General features: G+C 48.2%; 1 protein-coding gene across 4 annotated transcripts in view; it reads left to right on the top strand.

The window, feature by feature from the left end:
• col4a6 (collagen, type IV, alpha 6) overlaps positions 1-26,631 on the top strand; it is a 409,834-nt gene that overhangs the window by 225,283 nt on the left and 157,920 nt on the right. For all 4 annotated transcript variants that reach the window (XM_078412091.1, XM_078412093.1, XM_078412090.1 and 1 more), the window contains exons 5-11: positions 8,041-8,175; positions 11,504-11,548; positions 13,956-14,072; positions 15,925-15,993; positions 18,103-18,138; positions 21,340-21,402; positions 23,355-23,390. In XM_078412091.1, coding sequence (XP_078268217.1) covers positions 8,041-8,175; positions 11,504-11,548; positions 13,956-14,072; positions 15,925-15,993; positions 18,103-18,138; positions 21,340-21,402; positions 23,355-23,390 — 501 coding nt within the window. The remainder of the gene's footprint in view (positions 1-8,040; positions 8,176-11,503; positions 11,549-13,955; positions 14,073-15,924; positions 15,994-18,102; positions 18,139-21,339; positions 21,403-23,354; positions 23,391-26,631) is intronic.

The raw sequence follows: 26,631 nt of genomic DNA, 5'->3' as shown, positions 1-26,631 counted from the left end.
GTCCCCTTTAAAGGCATGTTCTTGGTAGAAACCTAAGGAAATTGTGGAACCCTGATAACTGTGAGAGATATTAATGCCAGTGTCTGATAAGCCTTTGCCTTGGGCTTTAAGTGGGGAAGGGGGAGGAAAGTTGAAAAAAAATGTCAAGACAGATTAAGGACAGAATTAAAAGAAAAAAAGCTCAGAAGCCATTAATTAAATCTGACTAACTTTGTCGCAAGAACACAAGAAAATAGGATCCAAAAGAGGCCACCTTCTCCCTAATGCCTGCCCCATCATACAACTTGGTCACGGATGGAGATAGACACCAAAAGCTGGAGTAACTCCATGGGTCAGGCAGCATCTCTGGGGAAAAGGAATATGTAACGTTTCGGCACAAGACTCTTCTTCAGTTTGGTAATGGCTGCATTATCTTCTGTACCATACTCCTCAGTTCCCTGAACTTTCAAAAATTGTCTCCCTTTTAAAATATTTCCAATGATCTAACCGCTATAACCCCATGGGAAGGAAATTCCACAAGTTCAACCCCTTTGGAAACTATTAGGCCTGCGGGCTGCTGTAGGCCGGGACAGTGTAGGCTAGCGGAGTGTGTTCGAGGAGCGGGGCCGAGTGTGTTCGCCTAACCGAGGTTGCGTAGCAACCCGCCTCTCGGCCCGGGCGGCCATCATTGGTGAAGCTGGCCGCTGGCTGGGTGAGGTCACGTGGGGCGCGGGGCGGTGACGTCACCTTGTCCCGTATTTGGGAGTGAGATAGTTGGCAACCCTTACATGAGGGAGCTTCACTCTGCAACTGTCCAAACTCGGTAGAAGCACCCAGCCAAAAATAGAAGACAGACACAAAAAGCTGGTGTAACTCAGTGGGAAAGGCAGCATCTCTGGAGAGAAGGAATGGGTGACGTTTCGGGTCCAGATCCAAATAGGTTGACTTTAAATATTCCCTCCAAACCCATTCAACTCAAAAAGAAAAGTGAACGACTGACGGCTTAATGCCCTGTGTATTTAGCAAGGGCCTCCTCTGCTGCGTCTGAAACACCGGCCGCCCGTCGGTCACTCTGCCTGCGGCACTTTGCTGGTGTAGCTGGAGATGCAGCCACCAGATCAATACCACCACTCCCAAATCCCTCACCACCAACGGCTTGCTGGTGGGGTTGCCAACTGACCCGTATTAGCCGGGACATCCCGTATATTGGGCTAAATTGGTTTGTCCCGTACGGGACCGCCCATGTCCCGTATTAGGCCCGGGGGGTGCTGTAGGCCCGGAGGCCTGGGCGCCGCCAAACAGAGGTTGCGTAGCAACCCGCCTCCAGGCCCGAGCGGCCACCATTGGTGGAGCGGGAGCATGTGGCCGCTGGCTGGGTGAGGTCACGTGGGGCGCGGGCGGTGACGTCACCTTTTGTCCCTTATTTGGGAGTGAGAAAGTTGGCAACCCCTACTTGCTGGTCGCCTGAGGTTTGCACACACAATATGTCTCCTTGAGCAGATGGTCAGGTCAGGCTTGACCTCATGACATTGCCACGATGCCTTCAAAGGGGAGAGTGGGTAACTTTCACTATAACTGTCAGGACTGTTCAGTCACTTGTATCTTGGGAGAGGACGACCTCTGTCAAATTCGGATCGGATTTCTTAAAGCCTTAAACCTTTGTAGAAACTGTGGGTTGAAAAGGTTTTGATGCAGTTTATGCACTGAACAATTGAATAATAATCACAAATAACATTATTGATAACATTATTATTAACATAACAGAGATAAAGCTGCAGTTTCTTTAATACATTTCTTTGTCTTTCATAGCTGTTGACACACACTCGGAGATATATCGAGATGCAAACTGCTTTTTGATCACCTGCAGTTAACACACCTAACCAGATACACTGAATATAAAGGTGTTGCTGCCTTTTGGCGATACACTGGCTTTGTTTGTGTAGGAAAATAACTGCAGATGCTGGTACAAATCGAAGGTATCGCAAAATGCTGGAGTAACTCAGCGGGTCAGGCAGCATCCCTCTCTCCGTGATGCTGCCTGACCTGCTGAGTTACTCCAGCATCTTGCGATACCACCAGCTTTATTTGATCGCCTTGCAGCAGACGGTGAAATGAATGCAGTGAGATTGATTCATCCTCCTCAGTTCTCATTCTCATCGTGCTCATGTTCGGAATCAACACCATACGTTTCACTGTCTTGCCCGAGGCCACGTTATCCTCAGTGGTCTCTGCGTTGTACGGAGCCAAATGTCAGGGTGCAGTACGAGCAAGAAGGAACTGCAGATGCTGGTTTGCACTGAAGATAGACACAAAATGCTGGAGTAACTCAGCGGGTCATTCTATCAAAGATCGTCCTTATGACTCATCCCTCTCTCGCCTTCTCTCCACTGAAGAAGAACTTTTCAGTCCTGAGAGGGAGCAGAGATCTGAAACATGAACTGTTCCAATGTCCACAGATGTCGACTGACCTATTGAGAGATTACAGCATTTTCTATGTTTATTTCAGGTTCCCAGTATATGCAATTTTTTTTAAATGTTGAGTTGCTATGGAAGTGAAGATACAGGTTTAATTAGTATTTGATGATGGGCCTTCATGACTCAGATCAGTGGCACGTGCAAGGTTAGCTGTTGTGATCAACACTCCCACCATAATGTAGGCACAAAATGCTGGAGCAACTCAGCGGGTCAGGCAGCATCTCGGGAGAGAAGGAATGGGTGACATTTCGGGTCGAGACCCTTCTTCAGACTGATCCACAGAGGGGGAGCAGTGAATGAGCATGTTGCTAAACTCTCGTCGAAGAGAGGAGGAGAACTTCTTCAAAGTAGACACACCTTGAGGAGAAAGCGCAGTGGAGCGGCACGATGTGTAGGAAAAAAACTGCAGATGCTGGTACACAGAGTGCTGGAGTAACTCAGCGGGTCAGGCAGCTTCGCGGGAGAGAAGGAATGGGTGACGTTTCGGGTCGAGACCCTTCTTCAGACTGATGGCACAAAATGCTGGAGTAACTCAGCGGGTCAGGCAGCATCTTGGGAGGGAAGGAATGGGTGACTTTTCGGGTCGAGACCCTTCTTCAGACTGAGCCTTAGTGACCTCGGGTGCTGTCTGTGTGGAGTTAACACATTTCAGTGCCAAGCCATGGGTTTCCCTGGGAGCTCCGGTTTCTTCCCACATCCCAAGGACATGCTTATTGTTCAATTAATTGGCTACCGTAAATTGCCCCTGAGGTGGTAGGTGGAGGAATCAAAGAGTGCTATTATTGAATGGGAAGGCAAAACGAGAGGGAACAAAAGACAGCGAGAAAGCAATGACAAATGGGAGGGAACGAGAAGAAAAGGAAGAAATAAACTCATCAATTAATTGCAGCTGGAAGTCTGGGGCATTGTGGAGAAGTTGTCAGAAGTCTGCCACTTTATCTGTGTAGATATATGAGAAGGTGTGTGTTTTGTGTGAGACTCGCGGTTTTCAGTAACAGCCAGGAATTCATATGAAAAGTGTGGATTGATAACAATGCTCTCATCTTAAATGGGAGGCATGGATTTAAAGTGAACATGAACAGAAGATTGTTCCATAAAACACACAGAGTGCTGGAGTAATTCAGCGGGTCAGGCAGCATCTCTGGAGAACACGAATAGGTGATGATTGGGGTCGGGACCCTGGTCAGTGTTTGAATTGACATATGGAAGTTATTTATGATCACTGATCATGTTTGCTACCTACACAGTAATGCGGTGGACTGGAGATTTCTAAAACCACAGCGCAAATCACCTGCCTCAGTCCATACAACCAAATGATTTTGTGTTGATTGATGACCTTCTGCCACTCTGTGTCCTCATGCATTCCAAAATGTCTTTGATTCATAGCGTGGTGTCTAAACAGCACCATTGGGCAGGTCCACTTCTGGGCAATGTCCAACACTCACAGTTTGTTAACCAGCACAAACTTAGTTTGTTCAAGCAGGTAAATGCTGTGGGGTCTTAGGTTCTGATGGCTCTCATGTGGTGCTTGTTGTGTCTTCTCCTGTGGCACACCCTCGGAGTGAGGGTTGACTTGCTTCCACTCCCACTCGATGGGTCTGAAACTGATACGGGACCCAGGAGCAAAGAGGTCCTTCTGCAGTTGTACAGGGCCCTAGTGAGACCGCACCTGGAGTACTGTGTGCAGTTTTGGTCTCCTAATTTGAGGAAGGACATTCTTCCTATTGAGGGAGGGCAGCGTAGGTTCACGAGATTAATTCCCGGTATGGCGGGACTGTTGTATGTTGAAAGACTGGAGCGACTGGGCTTGTATTCGCTGGAATTTAGAAGGATGAGAGGAGATCTTATTGAAACATATAAGGTATTTATTCACAAAAATGCTGGAGTAACTCAGCAGGTCAGGCAGCATCTCAGGAGAGAAGGAATGGGTGACGTTTCAGGTCGAGACCCTTCTTCAGGTCTCGACCCAAAACGTCACCCGTTCCTTCTCTCCTGAGATGCTGCCTGACCTGCTGAGTTACTCCAGCATTTTGTGAATGAATACCTTTGATTTGTACCAGCAACTGCAGTTATTTTCTTACACCTATTGAAACATATAAGATTGTTAAGGGATTGCAACCCTTCCGAATTTGGCGGAAAGTTTCCGCTTTCTTATTTCATTTCCCATCCTTTCCGATTTCGCCTCACATTTTTCTGCAAAACAGTCGGTAATTGCAATTTGTCAATTCGCCCGCTAGAGGGCGCTAGGGGTTCCATGAGCCCTGGAAGTCTCCCCAAAAATGTGGCACCTAGGCTGGGCAAAGCAGCCAATCTGCACCTCATCGGGACTTCCACGGCCGATCGGTGGGTTGAGTTTGCAACCTGCGGCCAGGGTTCTGGAACTCCAGCCCAGTTGGAGCCAGCACATCTATCCCCATAGCCAACTTCCTTGGCCTTCCATGGATCCTGTGGCGTTGTTCCCAGAGCAGACTGCCCAGCTTGTCTGGCAAAATGCCTCATCGCCAGAACTCACCAACAAGCACCAAGACCTGGTTTGGCTGGCGGTGAGGGGAGCCCTCACAGTCAGATCCTTCCTGCACCACCGGAACCTCACTACCAGCGCACGCTGCCCGCGGGACGGCTGCTATGGATAGGAGATGGTGGCCCACCTCTTCACAGAGTGTGGATTTGCCAAGAGAGTCTGGAGAGGTTTGCAGGGGTCCCTGTCACGATTTATTCCGAGCATCTCCGTCACAGAGGACTGTGATCTACGGACTGTTCCCAGGGACGCATTCAGAGACTGACATCGAGTGCTGCTGGAAGGTCATCAACTCGATGATAGACCCTCTTTGGTCTGCCAGAGCTTTGTTGACCTCCCAGCGGAGCGAGCTGTCCGTCGGGGAATGTTGCCGACTGGCCCGCTGCAGACTGCAGGAGTACGTGCTGAGGGACCCACTGAAGCTTGGTGCAGCCAACGCCAAGGCCCTGTGGGGGAGGACCACAGTCTAGGGTCCTTCCGCTGCTGGACATGGGGGGCAGGGGGTGGTGGAGACAGACGCCCCTCCAAATAAGGGGTTCTGTGTAAAATTGGCAATGAATATCTGCATTGAATGTGTAACCTCCGGGAATGACGGATGGAGTTTCGGAAAAGAAAATGTAAATATTTATTACTGGAATAAAGTTTTTTTTAATATATTTTTTAAAATTTCCTTGGCTTGCTGGATAAACCAGCAAAACTCTGGAACCAAGAGTGCCAGAAAATCAGTGGTGGAACTGTAATGAGTAAATATTACTTTTAAGTGCAAGATTATATAACTAAATTAATTAAGACAGGGTTAAAATATACAACACAGATAGTAAAGACAATTACCACCTTTTTGGGCTGATTATCAATTAATGTGTGAATTTACTTCAACAAGTAGTTCTGTATGCTTAGTCGAGTCGCATATATCAACTATTTCTTCATAACTTAGTCATACATTTTATGATCATTGTTCTTTATTCAATACCAAGAGAATTGGGATGTGTAAGGAAAAAGCAAAATAAAAAACACAAAACAAAACAATGTTTTCTTTGTGTTGTAAAAAGTATTTCTGTTCAATAACCTTTCTATAAATAGCAGAATATACTCATGATAGGCCTGACATTGTACATGTAGTCCAAGAACCACAGACTGTTGGAAATAATAGTCTTTTTTCATACATGAATGTAGCACAATGCGTGCGTGCATTTGGCGTGCATACTTTTTTTTGCTGAAAAGTTGCATTACGCGCCATATTATGAATTTTGATGTAAAATTCTGAAGTTTGGGCATCAAAATTATGAATTTGTAAAATGAAATTTTGGGAGGTCTGGGATTGGACACGCTAAAGGCAGGAAACATGTTCCCAATGTTGGGGGAGTCCAGAACCAGGGGCCGCAGTTTAAGAATAAGGGGTAGGCCATTTAGAACGGAGATGAGGAAAAACCTTTTCAGTCAGAGAGTTGTGAATCTGTGGAATTCTCTGCCTCAGAAGGCAGTGGAGGCCAATTCTCTGAATGCTTTCAAGAGAGAGCTAGATAGAGCTCTTAAAGAGAGAGGAGTCAAGGGGTATGGGGAGAAGGCAGGAACGGGGTACTGATTGTGGATGATCAGCCATGATCACAGTGAATGGCGGTGCTGGCACGAAGGGCCGAATGGCCTCCTCCTGCACCTATTGTCTATTGTCTATTACCAGAGAGACTGAGCAGGATGGGCTGCAGTGATTGATGGAAATCTGCCATTGGGATTTCATCTTTGGCACCGATAGACACAAAATGCTGGAGTAACTCAGCGGGTCAGGCAGCGTCTCTGGAGAGAAGGAGTGGGTGACGTTTCGGGTCGAGACCCTTCTTCACCTGTGGCAAGTGCATTGAGTGGAAACAGATTTCTCAGGGCAGTCCCTCAGTTGACACTGTCAAAGCCGATTGTCTAAGGTTATAAAACCTGATGGATGTTCCCTGGTGCTGCTCCATGCACTTCTCCTGGAGATGTTGTGCGATGAATATCTAGAGTCATAGAGTGATACAGCATGGAAACAGGCCCTTCGGCCCATCTTGCCCACACTGACCAACATGGCCCATCTGCACCAGTCCCACCTGCCCACGTTTGGTCCATATCCCTCTAAACCTGTCCCATCCATGTACTTGTCCAACTGTTTCTTAAATGTTGGGATAGTCCCAGCCTCAACTGCCTCGTCTGGCAGCTTGTTCCATACACCCACCACCCACTGTGTGAAAAGGTTACCCCTCAGATTCCTATTAAATCTTTCCCCCTTCAGCTTAAACGTACATCCTCTGGTCCTCGATTCCCCTACTCTGGGCAAGAGACCACGTGCGTCCACCCGATCTATTCCTCTGATGATTTTATACACCTCTATAAGATCACCCCTCATCCTCCTGTTCTCTAAGGAATATAGTCACAGCCTTCCATCCCATCATGTCCACTATGTTGTAGGAAAGACTGAATCCGTACTGTTAATTAGGAAGCAGGTCCTTGGCCACCAGAGGGACAACAAAGACTTTCCCGATGGTGGAAAGCATTTGGGCTCCTCTCACGATTACAAGGGACCTGAGGTCCTTCTCTTTCCACGTGGCAGAGATGAGACTGAGAATTCATGTCAGAAATTATTTTCTGCCAAGCTTTGAAACTTCAGGAAGCCTGGTATTTCCTCCAGAATTCTTGTTTTTTTTTCTCAGCTAGCGTGTGATCTTTTGTCCCGTTGGTGTGGAGGGATTGGTGGGACTTGACCAGACTACCTTAGTCTGTGCCCTGGCGGCGGAGTTCTTTGAAGTGCTCATTCCTGTGGAAATAGCTTTTTTCTCTGATATTGATAAGATCTTTTCCAATCTTAGATCTCTTCTACATATGGACATGAATGGTGTTGATGTTCCACATGCCAAAGATTCTCTCTGCACAAAGCTCCCATGAAGAAGGACCACTTAGTTAATGTAACAGATGTACGGATGAAACAGTCTCAGGAAGGAGAAGATGAAGAAAGCTTGTCATAACATCGTCACGGGGGATGCAGCCAATGTGTGCGTTCTTGTTCAACTAATTTGTTCCTTGTGGTGTGTTTCCCAACGCAGGGACCGCCGGGACAGCTCGGACCCCAGGGACGGAGCGGACCTCCAGGGTTTCCAGGAACATTGGGGGTAACGGGACCGAAGGGTGAGAAGGGCCACCATGGCCTACCAGGGATTGGTGGAATGAAGGGAGATAAGGTGTGTATAACGTGGCCTCACTAACACCACTGTTGCTCACTTCATAAACCCATACATTCATCGTTTAAATGTATGAGAGTAAAAGACGCCACAGGTTGTCCTCACCACTGCAGGGACCTCACTCAGCTCTTGCCCCTTCCTACATTCATGTTTTCCATTTGTAGCAGCATCAAACTTCGTTCCAGCTATCCCAACCACCGCTCACCTTCCCTCTCCCTGAAACAATTTATAATCTCTATAGAAGCAAGTGCAAAAACCACACAGACTGCAAGTGCACATCAAGTCACTCACCCTCCCTCCACACAGGGGAAAGACAGAGTAGAAATTCCTCCTCCACTTCGTGTATTATGTGTATGTTTCCCTTCTATAATTCACTCCATCCGGATGATTAGAATCAAAGTGATTGAGGTTGAATTAATACCCTCTGCAGGTTGTATGATGTTTAAAACCATTAAACTGATCAATTGGGATGGGCAAAATGTGTGTATTATCTTCTCCACAACGCTGCTTGATTTGTTCCCTGGGAATAAACATAATGAAAATTTACAGAGAATATTTCTCATGTTTTCTGATGGCCCTCATTCACAATCTTTTATGTTGAACTGTGTCTGAGAAGGTGTGTATCTGGTCACATTCTGCAGCATCCCAATGAAGATCCTTTGTGGTTAATGTTGTGCTCGATAAATCACTGGATTCAGACAACAGAGTTTGATTCACTAAGTAATTTATTACACTGCCAAATAAAGCACACACACACTCACGTATCCCCGTATATCCTGTAGTAGGGTTGCCAACTGTCCCGTATTAGCCGGGACATCCCGCATTTTGGGCTAAATTGGTTTGACCCGTGCAGGACCGCCCTTGTCCTGTATTAGGCCTGGAAGACGCTGTAGGCCCGGACACTGTAGGCCCGGACGCTGTAGGCCCGGACACGGTAGGCCCGGACGCTGTAGGCCCGGACACTGTAGGCCCGGACGCTGTAGGCCCGGACACTGTAAGCCCGGACACTGTAGGCCCGGACGCTGTAGGCCCGGACGCTGTAGGCCCGGACGCTGTAGGCCCGGACGCTGTAGGCCCGGACACTGTAGGCCCAGACACTGTAGGCCCGGACACTGTAGGCCTGGACGCTGTAGGCCCGGACACTATAGGCCCGGACACTGTAGGCCCGGACGCTGTAGGCCTGGACGCTGTAGGCCCAGACACTGTAGGCCCGGACGCTGTAGGCCCGGACGCTGTAGGCCCGGACACTGTAGGCCCGGACGCTGTAGGCCCGGACGCTGTAGGCCCGGACGCTGTAGGCCCAGACACTATAGGTCCCGACACTGTAGGTCCTGACAGTTTAGGTGCCGACACTCTACGTTTCTGACATTTTAGCTCCGGACAGTGTAGGTCCAGAGGCCCGGATGCCGCCTAACGGAGGTTGCGTGGCAACCCGCCTCTCGGCCCGGGCGGCCGCCGTTGGTGGAGAGGGAAGCACATGGCCGCTGGCTGGGTGAGGTCACATGGGGCGTGGGGTGGTGAAGTCACCTTGTCCCATATTTGGGAGTGAGATAGTTGGCACCCCTAGCCTAGATGCACTCGTAAACCCCGAGTCCACAGCAGAGCACGCCGCAGAATGTTCCTGTCTTGATCACCTGGCACTGTTCGCGACATGGTGCAAGACTGGGTCTCTCTCCTCCAAAAAGGCGCCCAACACCATCCATTATGTCTTTTCTTATCAGAGCAGACCACGCCAATGCTCCCTCCCCGAGCCCACCAGAAGCCCCCCTTGTCTGCAACGTTTCTGCGCTACTAGCGGCAGGGGGTGTGGGTGGTCGGCCCAACTATTGCTGTTGTGTTGTGTTCATCAACGCTACGTTTTCCCATAGAGTGGCCTGAGAAAGCTACGCTGGTGTGAGAAGAGTCAGACCTGTGCGATAAGAGTCAGACTTTCCCAGGCATTGCAAGTTCCCACGCATGGACAGGTGCAGGAAACATCTCCCACTTGTCCGGCAAACTGTGTGTTCAAATCTTGTTTTCACAGAGCTTGGAATGCAGTGCGGCTAATTTAGTTGATAACTCAGTTTACATTTTAGCTGAAGTTGTCTGTTTAACCCTTTACACCACAGTTATATATAGTTCAGATTATAGCTTATGCACTGTCAGTCATTTTGCATGGTTTTACTCAACTGGAATTAATATAACTTCATAATTGATCTTATTAATGACTTGGATTATTTGGTTTGTATTTTGGAGGTTAATTTGGGACTCCTTCCTTGTTTACTACCATTGGCTTCACCGGCTATTTGTTATTATCTTACAAAAAAATGATGCAAATGCCCATTTATCAGTTTTCATGTTAACCAACAGCTAAATTGATGACAGGAATACCTGCACATTCAATGTCATATGTTGCTGCCTCATCCATATTTTTGCTTCGAGAACAGACAAGGGGTCTATTGCTACAAAACAAGTAATTTTGGAAAGTGGACTATGTTTAAAAGAAAACTGCATTCTTCAAATGTATTGTTGGCATTTTTTAATATATTGCCGACAGTTTCATCGTGTATAAAAACAAATCTGAATATTTAAATTGGGTCCATTGTAGTTTTTTTCTTGAGTATTATCAGTAAAAACTTGAAAATCCAAGTCCCTTTATTATGACGTTGTAATAAAAGAATGTTTCTTTAACAGTAATACGGATGTGCTGTTATTTTTCCCCTTGTGCTGAATTTGCTGTAAGTTTAGTCATTGTTTAAAGCACTCTCACAAAGATGCGGTAAATCTGTAGGCTGATTTCACAACTTTCTCAACCCTGTCCAGGTACATATGGGTGTTATAATGAATGTAGCATTCGCTGGCGTATCTCTCAATGTGGAGATGTTATTCTCTCTTGGGCAGGCACAAAATGCTGGAGTAACTCAACGGGTCAGGTAGCATCTCGGGAGAGAAGGAATGGGTGACATTGCGGGTCGAGACCCTTCTTCCCATCGAATTAATTTCCACCTACCTCGACTCCATCCTATCCCCCCTGGTCCAATCCCTCCCTACCTATGTCCAAGACACTTCAAATGCTCTCCGTCTCCTCAATAACTTCCGTCTTCCAGGCCCCCACTCCCTCATCTTCACTATATATTGGCAGACCCATTGTTTCTGCCTGTTCATGTCCCACTGAATTAATTTCCACCTACCTCGACTCCATCCTATCCCCCTGGTCCAATCCCTCCCTACCTCTGTCCAAGACACCACACATGCTCTCCGTCTCCTCAATAACTTCCGGTTTCCAGGCCCTCATTCCCGCATCTTTACTATATGTTTTTCCTACACCTATTTTTCTCTCTTCTTACAGGGTCCGGTTGGTGTGCCAGGATTTGTTGGGACAAACGGGATCCCAGTAAGTATGGATTCTGAGCCATTACAGTCCTGTTTATGAGGATCTCCAGCTACAAAAAAAACCCTTAATTAAATCATAATACCTCACAATATAAAAGGGGATCATTGACTCTTTGTCTCCATGCTGATTCTTTGAGGTAGCTTACCGGATTAATTAAAATTCTCTCCTGTTTTACTCCAGTTTATTGGCCACTTGCTTTTGAATTATGGGTCACTTTCACCGTTAAAACCATTCAGTTTGTTTGCATCTACATTGTGAATATGTTCATAGAGTATTTTTTCACAAAATGCTGGAGTAACTCAGTAGGTCAGGCAGCAGGAGAGAAGGAATGGGCGACATTTTGGGTCGAGACCCTTCTTCAGACTGATGTCAGGGGGGCGGGACAAAGGAAGGATATAGGTGGAGACAGGAAGATAGAGGGAGATCTGGGAAGGGGGAGAGGAAGAGAGGGACAGAGGAACTATCTAAAGTTGGAGAAGTCAATGTTCATACCGCTGGGCTGCAAGCTACCCAGGCGAGATATGAGGTGCTGTTCCTCCAATTTCCGGTGGGCCTCACTATGGGACTATGTTCATAGGGTATTACTATCTGCTGAAACTGCAAGTATATTGCAAGAATAAAATACATCAAACTGATAATACACTGCAGATCAGCAAACAACTGCAAGGGAAGCAAAGCTAAAGTCCCAGGTGTGACCGACTGTCCAAACTGGGAGCTAAAGCTTCAGCTATTGTCTTTGTGGATTGGAAGTAAGAAAGAGATGAGGACAGGGAATAAAGATGATGTTTGGTAGGCTTGCCTTCATAGGTCGGGGCATTAAGCATGAGAGTCAGGAAGTCATGTTACAGCTTCATCGGACTTAAGTTAGGACACGTTTGGAGTATTGTGTACAGTTCTGGACGCTCCATCACTGGAAGGATGTGGAGACTTTGGAGGGGTGCAGAAGTGGTTTACCAGAATGTTGGCTGGATTAGAAAGTATTAGCCATAAGGAGAAGCTAAACTTGGATTGTTTTCTCTGGAGCATCGAAGACAGAAGGAGCCCTAATAGAAGTTTATAAAATTATCAAGAGCATGGATTGGATAGACAGTCAGAACTTTAATCACCAAGGGCGGTCACGGTGGCGCAGCGGTAGAGTTGCCGCCTTACAGCGCTTGCAGCGCCGGAGACCCGGGTTCCACCCTAACCACGGGTGCTGTCTGTATAGAGTTTGTACGTTCTCCCCGTGACCTGCGTGGGTTTTCTCGGAGATCTTCGGTTTCCTCCCACACTCCAAAGACGTACAGGTTTGTAGGTTAATTGGCTTGGTATGAATGTAAAATTGTCCCTAGTGTGTGTAGGATAGTGTTAATGTGCGGGGATCGCTGGTCAGTGTGGACTCGATGGGCCAAAGGGCCTGTTTCTGCACTGTATCTCTAAACTAAACTAAATAAGGTGAAAGTGTCAATGACTAGAGGGCATTGGTTTAAAGTGAGGGGCAAAAATGTAAAGCGGATATGCAGAGCAGGCACATTTTGCACAAAAGGAGTAGTGTGCCTGGAACTAGTTGTAAGGGATGGTGGTGGAGGCAGTTATACTAGTTATACTAGTTGACTTGAAGAAGTGTTTGAATATGTGCATGGATATGCAGGAATGGAGGGATATAGGTCATGTGAGAGCCAGGTGAGGTTAGTTGAACTTGGCAATGTGTTCTGCACAGGCATTGTGGGCTGTAGGACCTGTTCCTGAGCTGTACAGGACAAGTTCTATTCTTAACTATTTCCTGGTGTGTCTTGTTGAATCCTCTGAGGAGGTTTTCTGGAAAGACAAAGGGAGGATTTCTTTGCAGTGGACGCTGCTGGGAGTTGGGTGCAAGATGACAACAATGAAAATGAGCTCCAAGAGTATTCAATGCAAAGGAAAAGTTTAGTTTAGAGATACAGCGCAGAAACAGGCCCAAAGGCCCTTCGGCCCACCAGGTCCGCACCGACCAGCGATCCCCGCACATTAAGGCTATCCTGCACACACATGGGAGAATTTACATTTATCCCAAGCCAATTAACATACAAACCTGTACGTCTTTGGAGTGTGGGAGGAAACCGAAGATCTCAGAGAAAACCCAGGCAGGTCACGGGGAGAACGTACAAACTCCATACAGACAGCACCCGTGGTCAGGATGGAACCTGGGTCTCTGGCGCTGTAAGCGCTGTGAGGCAGCAACTCTACCACTGCGCCACCGTGCCACCCCTTTTACATTGTCCTTACATTTGCAAAAGTCTATCCATTGCAGTGGGCGTGATCTGCAATCCCTTGACATTCCTTGTGCTGGGAATGGGAAATTGTTTTCTACATCACCATGATAAAGAAGGTTGGGTTATTAATTTGTTGAAATATCGTGTTCATCATCTCCTCTGATATTTTTCTAAAGGGCCATCCAGGTCAACAAGGGTCAAGAGGTTTCTCTGGTCTGGATGGGTGCAATGGCACCAAAGGAGACCCTGGTCCCAGCGGTTATGACGGATATCCAGGAATACCAGGTTTAACGGTGAGTAATCAACACAATGTGAGATTTGACACATTTTACAGGCAAAAAAATTAGAAGAGAAAGGTCATTTTGAATTTGTTTTTCTTAGACCACAGCTTACTAAGACTGGTAAAATTAAAACTGGCACAGTCAGTAATTCAGATACCCGATGGTGATGCTGTGGTTGCTTCTCTGAAGAGTGCAATAAACCAATTCATTTAATGTCCCTTCACAAACAGCGTTTCAGCTGAACCTCAACATGTCCATCTTTAAAGACTGTCAATGGTCAACACTGTACAGTGATGGGTGGGATGCCTTAATGCCTCCGCATTTACCCACTCATTGTTTCAGAACTGCTGACATAGATGACAGATTTTGGCCTAGATATTCATCCACACTGGTAATGACAAGCAACATCATAATAGCCCCCAACATTGCATTCTGCTTCTGCATTTTGGTTCCTTGGACTGTATTTTAGATGTTTGGCGATCCTGACTGATGATACATATTTACCTACCTAGAGTCATAGAGTGATACAGTGTGGAAACAGGCCCTTCGTCCAAACTCGCCCACACCGGCCAACAATGTCCCAGCTACACTAGTCCCACTTGCCTGCGCTTGGTCCATATCCCTCCAAACCTGTCCTAACGAAGTACCCATCTAACTGTTTCTTAAACGATGGGATAGTCCCAGCCTCAACTACCTCCTCTGGCAGCTTGTTCCATACACCCACCACCCTCTGTGTGAAAAAGTTACCTCTCGGATTCTTATTAAATCTTTTCCCCTTCACCTTGAACCCATGTCCTCTGGTCCTCGATTCCCCTACTCTGGGCAAGGGACTCTGTGCATCTACCCAATCTATTCCTCTCATGATTTTATACACCTCTATAAGATCACCCCTCATCCTCCTGCTCTCCATGGAATAGAGACCCAGCCTACTCAACCTCTCCCTATAGCTCACACCCTCTAGTCCTGCCAACATCTTCATAAATCTTTTCTGAACCCTTTCAAGCTTGACAATATCTTTCCTATAACATGGTGCCCAGAACTGAACACAATATTCCAAATGCGGTCTCACCAACGTCATGTACAATTGCAACATGACCTCCCAACGTCTATACTCAATACTCTGACTGATGAAGGCCAAAGTGCCAAAAGCCTTTATGACCACCTTATCTACCTGCGACTCGACCTTCAAGGAACCATGCACCTGTACTCCTAGATCCCTCTGCTCTACAACACTACCCAGGGGCCTACCATTTACTGTGTAGGTCCTGCCCTTGTTCGACATCTCAAAATGCAACCCCTCATAATTTTCTGTATTAAATTCCATCAACCATTCCTCCGCCCACCTGGCCAATCGATCTAGATCCTGCTGCAATCGTTCACAACCATCTTCACTATCTGCAAAACCACTCACTTTTGTATCATCAGCAAACTTGCTAATCTTGCCCTGTATGTTCTCATCCAAATCATTGATGTAGATGACAAACAGTAACGGGCCCAGCACCGAATCCTGAGGCACACCACTAGTCACAGGCCTCCAGCCTGAGAAGCAACCTTCCAACATCACCCTCTGCTTCCTTCCATGGAGCCAATGTCTATCCATTCAGCTATTTCTCCTTGGATCCCATGCGATCTAACCTTCCAGTGCAGCCTACCATGCGGAACCTTGTCGAATGCCTGACTGAAGTCCACGTACACAACATCTACAGCTCTGCCTATACCTTAAAGGCATGATGTTATATGAATGTGCTAATTTCTGCTGGACTATGGACTATTCTCTCTCTTTGAGAAATCTTTGCAGAACAATGCAGAACCTGGTAAACACCCAATTTTTTTCAAATTTGTGATTTCTGGCTTTTCCCTCCAGGGTGAAGTTGGTCGTAAAGGAGCCAAAGGAGAGCCCACCTATGTGTCCGGAGGGTCCATCGCATCGAGGGTGAGAAGGCCCAAGTGGCTATGCTGTGGTACTGGGTCTCATTTCCAGAAGCAATGGGACTGTGGAAAATAAATGGAGTGTCAGGAAAATAGGAGAAGGTAGAGGAAATGTGTAGGAAGGAACTGCAGATGCTGGTCTAAACCAAAGATAGACACAAAATGCAGGAGTGACTCAGCAGGTCAGACAGCATCTCTGGAGAAAAGGAGTAGGTGACATTTCGGGTTGAGACCCTTCTTCAGACTGAGAATCAGGGGAAAGGGAAACGAGAGCTATAGATGGTGATAGAGGGAGTTGTAGAACAAATGAATGCAAAAAAGTAATGATGATAAAGGAAACAGGCCATTGTATGCTGTGGGCTATGTGAAAACGAGTTACAGACAATGAGACTTAACAAGACGACTTAGAAGCTGGTACAACCTGGGTGGGGGGAAGGATGGAGAGAGAGGGGGGATGCAAGGGTTACTTGAAGTTAGAGAAATCAATATTCTTGGATGTGTTATTGGGTGATCTCTTAATTAGGCTTGTGTCGGAAGGAACTGCAGATGCTGGTTTACACTGAAGATAGACACAAAATGGTGGAGTAACTCAGCGGGACAGGCAGCATCTCTGGAGAGAAGGCATGGGTGACGTTTCAGAAATTAGTCCAGAAACAGGCCATTGTTAGCTGGGCGCTGGGTTACAGACAAGCTAGTACGACTTGGGTGGGGGAGGGATGGAGAGAGAGGGAAAGCAAGGGTTACTTGAAGTTAGAGAAGTCAATGTTCATACCTCTGGGTTGTAAGGTGCTGAAGCAATATATGAGATACTGTCCCTCCAATTTGCATTTGGCCTCACTCTGACAATGGGGGAGGCCCAGGACAGAAATGTCAGTGTGGGAATGGGAGGGGGAACTAAAGTGTTTGGCAACCGGAGAAAGCCGAGGTTTATTCTTTATTTAGGAATTTCACTTTCTCAGCAAACCACTTGATGGGTTGACACCCCATTAAATTGTGAATTATTGCATCTCAATGCACATGAGGAAAACATTGTGTTAATGCAGCATCCCCTGTAACTTGGACAGGCCCCAAAAGCCTGTTGCAACTGATGAACTATTGCAATGATGCAGCAATGTAACTGCCAGTCCGTGGCCTCAGGCGTTGCTAATGGAGGCTGGTATTTTGGACTGGTTACCACATCAGCACACAGCACACTCCCATCGCGTGCCTCTGATCTCCTGTGTGATCCAACACTCTCCTGCTGCTGACACTACATTCGCTTCAAAGCCAGAACCTCCCACATCCACTGCTTGGCTTCCCAAAGGGGTGATCGTACTTTTAATTCCTTATTCAGCATCTGGGCATCACTGGCAAGGTGTTCATTGTGGCTCTGTATACGCCCCTGGGCTTACAGTCATATGTAGCCTGGTCAGACTCACTCCCCTGAAAGGCTTTGGCAAATCAGATGGGTATTTTTGTAGACTTCTTTACTAATACTACTTGTGGTTTAATTCTCCCACATTGCAGATTATTAAATGAATTTTAAAATTTCAGTAGCCGTGGCGGGATTTGAACCCATATATTTAGTTTACAGTTCCGTTAATTTACCTACTGCACCACTACCAAACCCATTGGTACCTTTGTCCGTGGGTAATGAACTGGGTTGTGTGGGAGGAAGGCTTTGTTGCAGCAGTTTGCTGTTTAGGTACACATTCACACACAAATAGTACAGGAAGGGGAAACTGAGTAGGGAAAACTGCAGATGCTGGTTAAATCAGGTCAGGCAGCATCTCGGGAGAGAAGGAATGGGTGACGTTTCGGGTAGGGACCCTTCTTCAGACTGATGTCAATCAGTCTGAAGGATCTCAACCCGAAACGCCACCCATTCCTTCTCTCCCGAGATGCTGCCTGACCCATTGAGTTACCCCAGCATTTTGTGTCTACCCAGGAAGGGGAAACGTTAGGGCCAGGAATGGCACTGAGAGCCAGACTGTGATGGCCACAATATGTCAGAGCCATTACTGCCTGTGAAAGAGATATCAATGATACTTGTTCATGGCTCAAATGTCATTACTTCTTTGTTAAATATATTCATGGTTTAATTTGCTTTGATCTTTCTTTCTTCTCCCAACAGGGTGATCCTGGCCTCCCAGGTCTGGATGGGTTTCCTGTGAGTATCTTAGTCGTGCGTGTTGTGTCGAGGAGCTCTGTGTTAGATAGTCCCACCTTGGTACCTTTACATGTCTGATAGTGGAGGGGGTGCCTGGTGCTTGGGCTTGGTGTAAAATCCACAGTGGGGATTCAGTTTCACATCCACGCTAGTTTAGTTTAGAGATTCAGCGCGGAAAAAGGCCGTTTCGGCCCACCGAATACGCACCGACCAGTGATCCCACACACTAGCATTATCCTACACACACTAGGGACAATTTACACTTATACCAAGCCAATCAACCTACAAACATGTACGTCTTTGGAGTGTGGGACGAAACCGAAGATCTTGGTGAAAACCCACGCAGGTCACTGGGAGAACGTACAAACTCCGTACAGACGGCGCCCGTAGTCGGATTGGAACCCGGGTCTCCTGCCATAAGACAGCAACTCTACCGCTGCACCATTGTGCTGCCCTGATTCGCATTCTCATTGAGCGATGGACAAGGGGCTTCTTTTTCCATAATCATCCAAAGTCCATGTTTTCCCTGTTTAAGGATAAAGCAGCCAAGGGCGCTTTAATCTATTCAACGTAAACTCAGGTAAAACCCTTGGAATAAACCTTGCAAAGGAATTGCAGAAAGCAACATTTCTTTGGAAACTACCTGACTAATGTTATGGGAACTGTCTATCCTTACAGACATTTCCTCCATGAGAAGTGCACTCTGTTCACGGCATTAACCTTTCCTATTAAACTTAAAGGTTTTACTTATCTGCATTTGCATTTCCTTAAGTGACTCTGGCCCTCCACCTGTACCAACCTTTCATGTAGCACCTTCTCAAATGCCATCAGAAGATTCAAGTCCCCCTCTAAATTGCTTGCTACATCTTGAAGAACTCCAGCAAATTTGTCGAATATTAATTATCTCTCAAAAATCTTTATTAACCATGGATGGTTCATCTTTTTCCTGGGATCAATCCTTCTTTTGAACTGGGATAAATCACTGCTGAATGTTATGAGTTCCCTGCTTAAATATCATAACATTATAAGTGACAGGAGCAGCAGAATTTGGCCATTCGGCCCATCAAATCTACTCCGCCATTCAATTATGGCTGATCTATCTCTCCCTCCTAACCCGATCCTCCTGCCTTCTCCCCATAACCTCTGACTCCTGTACTAATCAAGAATCTATCTATCTCTGCCTTAAAAATACCCATTGATTTGGCCTCTACAGCCTTCTGTGGTAAAACATTCACCATCCTCTGACTAAAGAAATTCTTCCTCATCTCCTTCCTAAAAGAATGTCCTTTAATTCTACATATCTGCCGCTGCACGTCCACCACCTGACCTTTGGCTGTTTAGCCTGCCCAGACACTCCTCCCCTCATACCTTTGTAATTACCCTTACTTAAGTTGATGGACGCCGGATGTTCATCTTCAAACTGGATCTGGAATTATATGTTTCAATAAAAGCATCACTCATTCTTCTAAACCCCAAAAGATACAAACCTAATTTTTTGAGCGGACATCCTTCTGATCCCAGGAGTTAAGTTAGTGAATCTCTTCTGGACTGCCTCCAATGTTGGGTCATGTCCATTCTTAAATAAGGTTCTATGGTGTTTTTATCCTCACATGTGCAAATGCACAGTGAGATTCTCTTCTTGCACACAGTCCACTACTGCATTCCAATACTTCTGCACATCCCCGATTAGCAAGTGTTCAGAAATAGTCCACTGGGCCCACATGCAATAGCCTATTGGCTAATAGCCTATAGTCCACTAAGCTATAGGCTAATAGCCTATTAGCTAATAGCCTATAGTCCACTGAGCTATAAGCTAATAGCCTATTAGCTAATAGCCTATAGCCCACTGAGCCCGCATGCAATAGGCACATTTGTTTTGGCGCCATCTTCAAAGTCCAGGCCACGCTTGAGTTCTTACAAACTGTAGCCCAGTCCATTACGCAGACCAGACTTCCCACCATTGACTCCATCGACAATACACGCTGCCTCAGAAAAGCAGCCAACATAATCGAAGACTAGTCCTACCCAGACCATTCCTCCTTCTCCCTAGTCCCGCCCAACATCAGGTAGAGAAGTTTACAAGTGTGAACCGCCAGAGTCAGAAGCACTTTTTTTCCATTAGTTATCAGGTTTCTGAATGGTCCTTCCATAAGGTAAATATCATATCATATATATACAGCCGGAAACAGGCCTTTTCGGCCCACCAAGTCCGTGCCGCCCAGCGATCCCCGTACATTAACACTATCCTACACCCACTAGGGACAATTTTTACATTTACCCAGCCAATTAACCTACATACCTGTACGTCTTTGGAGTGTGGGAGGAAACCGAAGATCTCGGAGAAAACCCACGCAGGTCACGGGGAGAACGTACAAACTCCTTACAGTGCAGCACCCGTAGTCAGGATCGAACCTGAGTCTCCGGTGCTGCATTCGCTGTAAAGCAGCAACTCTACCGCTGCGCTACCGTGCCGCCCAAAGTACTGTCTGATTCCATTGCAGACATTGGACTTTGTCTATGGAACTGGCGCGCTACAAGCTGAGAACTATATTCTGCACTCTGTACCTTACCTCTATTGTATTTGAGTTTGACTTGATTGATGTACAATATTATCTGATCTGATTGGATAGCATGCAAAGCAAAGCTTTTCATTGCACCTCATTACAAGTGACAATAAGAAATCTAAACCTAAACCTAAGGAATAAATTTTCAAGATACACAATTTTCAAGATACGGACGCAGTGATAGAGTTGCTGCCTTGCAGCGAATGCAGCACCGGAGACCCGGGTTCCATCCCGACTATGGGTGCTGTCTGTACGGAGTCTGTACATTTTCCCTGTGACCTGCGTGGGTTTTCTCCGAGATCTTCGGTTTCCTCCACACTCCAAAGATGTACAGGTTTGTAGGTTAATTGGCTTGGTAAATGTAAAAATTGTCCCTAGTGGGTGTAGGATAGTGTTAGTTTGTGGGGATCGCTGGTCGGCGCGGACCCGGTGGGCCGAAGGGCCTGTTTCCACGCTGTATCTCTGAACTAAACTAAACTAAACACAATGCAACGAGTGAATACATTTCTGTTAGTCTCAATGCTGTGAGCAGGCGATGCCCATCTGAGTGAGGGGCACGTCCCGACCTCCAGCGGGGATAGGCCCACCTACTCTTTATGGGATGAACTGGCTGACTTGTCTTTGCTTTCTCTTGCAGGGTCCGCTGGGTTTTCCTGGGCCCTCTGGTCCTGAGGGTGTCAGAGGCTCTTCTGGAATTCCAGTAAGTCAGCTCACAAAATCACCCTGAGTTTGTCTGCCTGCATCTCCAGGAATGAAGATGATTTAAGGCCGACATTTGCTGTTCCTCTGATATCAGTTAATAACATGTATAATCCGTTGGTGAGACCGCATTTAGAATATTGTGTTCAGTTCTGGGCACCATGTTATGGGAAAGATATTGTCAAGCTGGAAAGGGTTCAGAAAAGATTTACGAGGATGTTGCCAGGACTAGAGGGTGTGAGCTATAGGGAGAGGTTGAGTAGGCTGGGTCTCTATTCCATGGAGCGTAGGAGGATGAGGGGTGATCTTATAGAGGTGTACAAAATCATGAGAGGAATAGATCGGGTAGATGCACAGTCTTTTACCCAGAGTAGGGGAGTTGAGGACCAGAGGACATAGGTTCAAGGTGAAATGGAAAAGATTTAATAGGAATCCGAGGGGTAACTTTTTCACACAGAGGGTGGTGGGTTTATGGAACAAGCTGCCAGAGGAGGTAGTTGAGGCCGGGACTATCCCAACGTTTAAGAAACAAATGGACAGGTACATGGATAGGACAGGTTTGGAGGGATATGGACCAAGCGCAGACTAGGGTAGCTGGAACATTGTTGGTCGGTGTGGGCGAGTTGGGCCGAAGGGCCTGTTTCCACACTGTATCACTCTGTGACTCTATGAAGGGCCTGTTTCCACACTGTATCACTCTGTGACTCTATGAAGGGCCTGTTTCCACACTGTATCACTCTATGAAGGGCCTGTTTCCACACTGTATCACTCTATGACTCTATGAAGGGCCTGTTTCCACACTGTATCACTCTGTGACTTTATGAAGGGCCTGTTTCCACACTGTATCACTCTGTGACTCTATGTGTGCCAGCTGTATTGCAATCTAGTGTGATCTTCTCTTGTGCGTTCAGACCCCGTGCTTATTTGTGACCCCGAAGTTAACTGTAATCACTGTTGATTTAGCACTGCATGCAGATCCAGTGAGCAGTCGCTCTTTATTCAGATGTACAGGACTGTGCACTGCAGTTGCTGAGTGATGATAATGTGATGGTGCTTTCCCCTAGTGGCAATATCAGTTCTGGAGGACCGCGTTCCTCATCAGAGGACCGCGTTCCTTCCTGTCCAGGAAGTAGAGCTCACAGTAATATTAGAGTCAATGAGCAGTAGGGGTGCCAACTATCTCACTCCCAAATAAGGGACAAGGTGATGTCACTGCCCCGCGCCCCACGTAACCTCACCCAGCCACTGGCCACATGCTCCCGCTTCACCAATGGTGGCCGCCCAGGCCGGGAGGCGAGTTGCTATGCAACCTCTGTTAGGCGGAGCCCGGGCCTCCGGGCCTACAGTGTCCGAGCCTACACTGTCCGGGCCTACACTGTCCGGGCCTACACTGTCCGGGCCTACACTGTCCAGGCCTACACTGTACGGGCCTACACTGTCCGGGCCTACACTGTCCGGGCCTACACTGTCCGGGCCTACACTGTCCGGGCTTACAGTGTCCGGGCTTACAGTGTCCGGGCCTACACTGTCCGGGCCTACACTGTCCGGACCTACAGTGTCCGGGCCTACAGCTTCCAGGCCTACAGTCCCCCACCGCCCCCCCCCCCCCCCCCCCCCCCCCCGGCCTAATACGGACAAGGGCGGTCCCGTACGGAACAAACCAATGCCTGCCCAAAATACAGGATGTCCCGGCTAATATGGGACAGTTGGCAACCCTAGTGAGGAGTGCCCAGGCATTGAGTGTGTGCAAGGAGCATTCTTTCTTAGTTCTGGAGATGGGTGAATCCAATGGCTCTGGACCTTTCCCTGCTTGATTTTGGCAATTCCCAGTGGGGTCAATGATGGACATTTCCTGAAGCCGTTGATCAACTGAATTGGGAACACCCAACATTTAAGTTAAATACTTGAGTTCCATTGATGTGAATCCACTAATCTGTGGTTCTCTCTCCACAGGGGCGTCCAGGTTTACCAGGATCTCGAGGTCTGAAGGTTAGTGATGACTCGATGTGATTGCTGGTGTTTGTTTTGAATTATTAGGAAAGACACCCCTGCCTCGTCTCCATCAGTGGTGTTGAAGTGCAGCTTACCAGGGAGTACAAATACCTTGGAGTGCACCTGGACACTGGATGCTGCCATCTTCTGGATGGCCATCACATGGCGGTGCTGGCTCGAAGGGCCGAATGGCCTACTCCTGCACCTATTGTCTATTGGACAGTAAACTGGACTGGTCCAGGAACACTGTAGCCCTGTACAAGAAGGGACAGAGCCGGTTGTACTTTTTGAGAAGGCTCTGCTCCTTCACCGTCTGCAGGAAGATGCTGTAGATGTTCTACCATCGGTGGTGGCCAGAGCCATCTTCTTCGCTGTTGTGTGCTGGGGCAGCAGGGCGAAGGCCGCATATGCCAATAGGATTAACAAGCTCATCAGGAAGACTGGATCCGTTCTGTGGGTGCAGTTGGCTTCATGGGAGGTGGTCCTAGAGGGAAGGATGCTCCTCAATGCAGAGCATCTTGGGCAATACAGCTCACCCCCTCCATGACACACTGGTCAACCTGAAGAGGACCTTCAGCAACAGACTGTTCCCACCAAGATGCAGCACAGAACGCCACAGGAGATCCTTCTTCTCTGTGGCTATCAAACTGTACAACCCATGCCCCTTCTGTCGTGGGGTAGACGGTCTCCACTCCCCCCCCCCTCCCCACCGCCCCACAATCTTTGCACGTCCCCAATCCTTTCCACTCGTCATTTTAATTTCATGTTTCATGTATTTTGTGTTTTTATGACTAGTTGGCAGATCAATGTCCCTCCTGGGATAAATAAGGTTGTACCGTATCGTATCATGTATTGGCAGCCTTACACATTGGTGCTAGGAGCCAGGGAGTGATATGGAAGGTTTTTGTGAGTGGGAGCTTGTGACCAGTGGCGTACCACAGGGACTAGTGCTGAATCCTTGTTCTTTGTCACTCATGTTAAATATTTGATTGAATGTCGGATGTATGATTAGTAAATCTGCAGAGACACAAACACTGGTGTCGGTGTTGATAGTCGGGAGGATAGTCATACGTTATTGTAGGTTCTCGGCTTTCTTGGTTATTCTTCTTCTTCTTGCGTACGGCCTAACGTTGTGGGTCAAGGGTGGACATCCAGGCCAGGGCAGCTTCAGGTGCTGGGCAGATGGCCTTGATGCCACCAGGGAGAAGCCTCAGTGAGCTGTCAGTCACCATGTGTGGGATGGTCTGGTCCGGATATCCGCAGTCACAAGCACGGCTCTCTGTTATTAATCATTTGGTGAGACAAGCAGAGCAATGGCACATGGAATTTAGACCTTGCACTTTGGGATAACTAATAAGGGGAAGACATAGACATTGCCTGGTGAGGCCCTAGGGAATATGGGGGACAGGACAACCTTGGTGCACATGTCCAAGGGTTCCTGAAGATGGCAGCATAGGTAGATAAGGTGATGAAGTAGGTGTACGAGATACTTGGCCTAGCATACTAAAGTAGTGGGTGGTGTTGTAAACCTTAATGCTCCACAGTTTGAGGAACATCCTCTCCTCCAACACCACCTCCCATGAATCCAACACCACCCCCAGGATGGAGTCAGCCCTCCTGATGAGCTTATTAATCCTGTTGGCGTCCGCGGCCTTCGCCCTGCTGCCCCGGCGCACGACAGCTTAGGCGATGGCTCTGGCTACCACCGTATTGATTAAGCCTTACGTGGGGCACTGCACTGTAGACAGTTCTGGTTGCTGCACGATAGGAAGGATGCAACAGCTCTGAGAAGTTGCAGAGGAGATTCACCAGGATGTTTCCTGGGTTGGAGCATTTCATTCATCAGGAGAGACTGGATAGGCTGGGTATGTTGTCTGTCCTTGGAGCAGAACAAGCCAAAGGGACACCTGATAAAGGATAGAACTATGCAAAATTATGAAGGGGAGGGGGGGGGTGGGAATTGATAGGGTTGATAGTAGAAAAGTATACCCCATGTAGGGTGGGAGGTGAGACGTCTAGAGGAAATCGAGGAAATAACCTTTTTAACTCAACTGGTGTGGGGAATCTTGAACTCACTACCTGGGTGGATGGTAGAAGCAGAACATAACATAACATAACATAACAACACTTTATTGTCACTCGGCACAACACCGAGCGAAATTTCAGCAGTCACACAAAATACAGCAAAAAACAAAAGAACACAGGACACCCGACCCCAACACAAACATCCATCACAGTGACTCCAAACACCCCCTCACTGTGAAGGAGGCAACAAAACTTCCCCTCTCCTCCCCCCGCACCCACGGAGAGGCAGCTCGACCCCTACCGAGGCAAACGACACGCACAGCCCCCACAAGGGGATGGAAGGCCCCCCGGCCGAGCCGCCCCGGGCACCGAAACGTCCCGCGGCCACACCGGGCGATGTTAAGTCCAGCGGCCGAGCCGCACCGGGCACTGAAACGTCCCGCGGCCGAGCTGCACCGGGCACCGAAACGTCCCGCGGCCACACCGGGCGATGTTAAGTCCAGCGGCCGAGCCGCACCGGGCACTGAAACGTCCCGCGGCCGAGCCGCACCGGGCACTGAAACGTCCCGCGGCCGAGCCGCACCGGGCACTGAAACGTCCCGTGGCCGAGCCGCACCGGGCACTGAAACGTCCCGTGGCCGAGCCGCACCGGGCACTGAAACATCCCGCGGCCGAGCCGCACCGGGCACTGAAACGTCCCGCGGCCGAGCCGCACCGGGCACTGAAACGTCCCGCGGCCACACCGGGCGATGTTAAGTCCAGCGGCCGAGCCGCACCGGGCACTGAAAAGTCCAGCGGCCGAACAGCGCTGACGATGTTAAGTCCAGCGGCCGCACCGGGCACTGAAACGTCCCGCGGCCGCACCGGGCGATGTTAAGTCCAGCGGCCGAGCCGCACCGGGCACTGAAACGTCCCGCGGCCGAGCCGCACCAGGCACTGTAACGTCCCGCGGCCGAGCCGCACCGGGCACTGAAACGTCCCGCGGCCGAGCCGCACCGGGCACTGAAATGTCCCGCGGCCGAGCTGCGCCGGCGATGGAAGGCCCCGCGGGCAAGCTGCGCCCCGGGGAAGAGACCTAATAAAAGAAAGGTTTCCCCCCGCCCCCCCCCCCCCCACCCCACCCCACCCCACACCCCCACCACACATACACAGCCAAAAACAGAAACCAAAACCATCCCAACACCGACACAAACAAAAAAAAAGAAAAAAAGAC

This window comes from Rhinoraja longicauda, chromosome 15 (genome assembly GCF_053455715.1).
Source record: "Rhinoraja longicauda isolate Sanriku21f chromosome 15, sRhiLon1.1, whole genome shotgun sequence".
Classification (NCBI taxonomy): domain Eukaryota; kingdom Metazoa; phylum Chordata; class Chondrichthyes; order Rajiformes; family Arhynchobatidae; genus Rhinoraja; species Rhinoraja longicauda.
The sequence above is the reverse complement of the archived record's forward strand: the minus strand, read 5'-3'. Positions and strand labels throughout refer to the sequence as shown.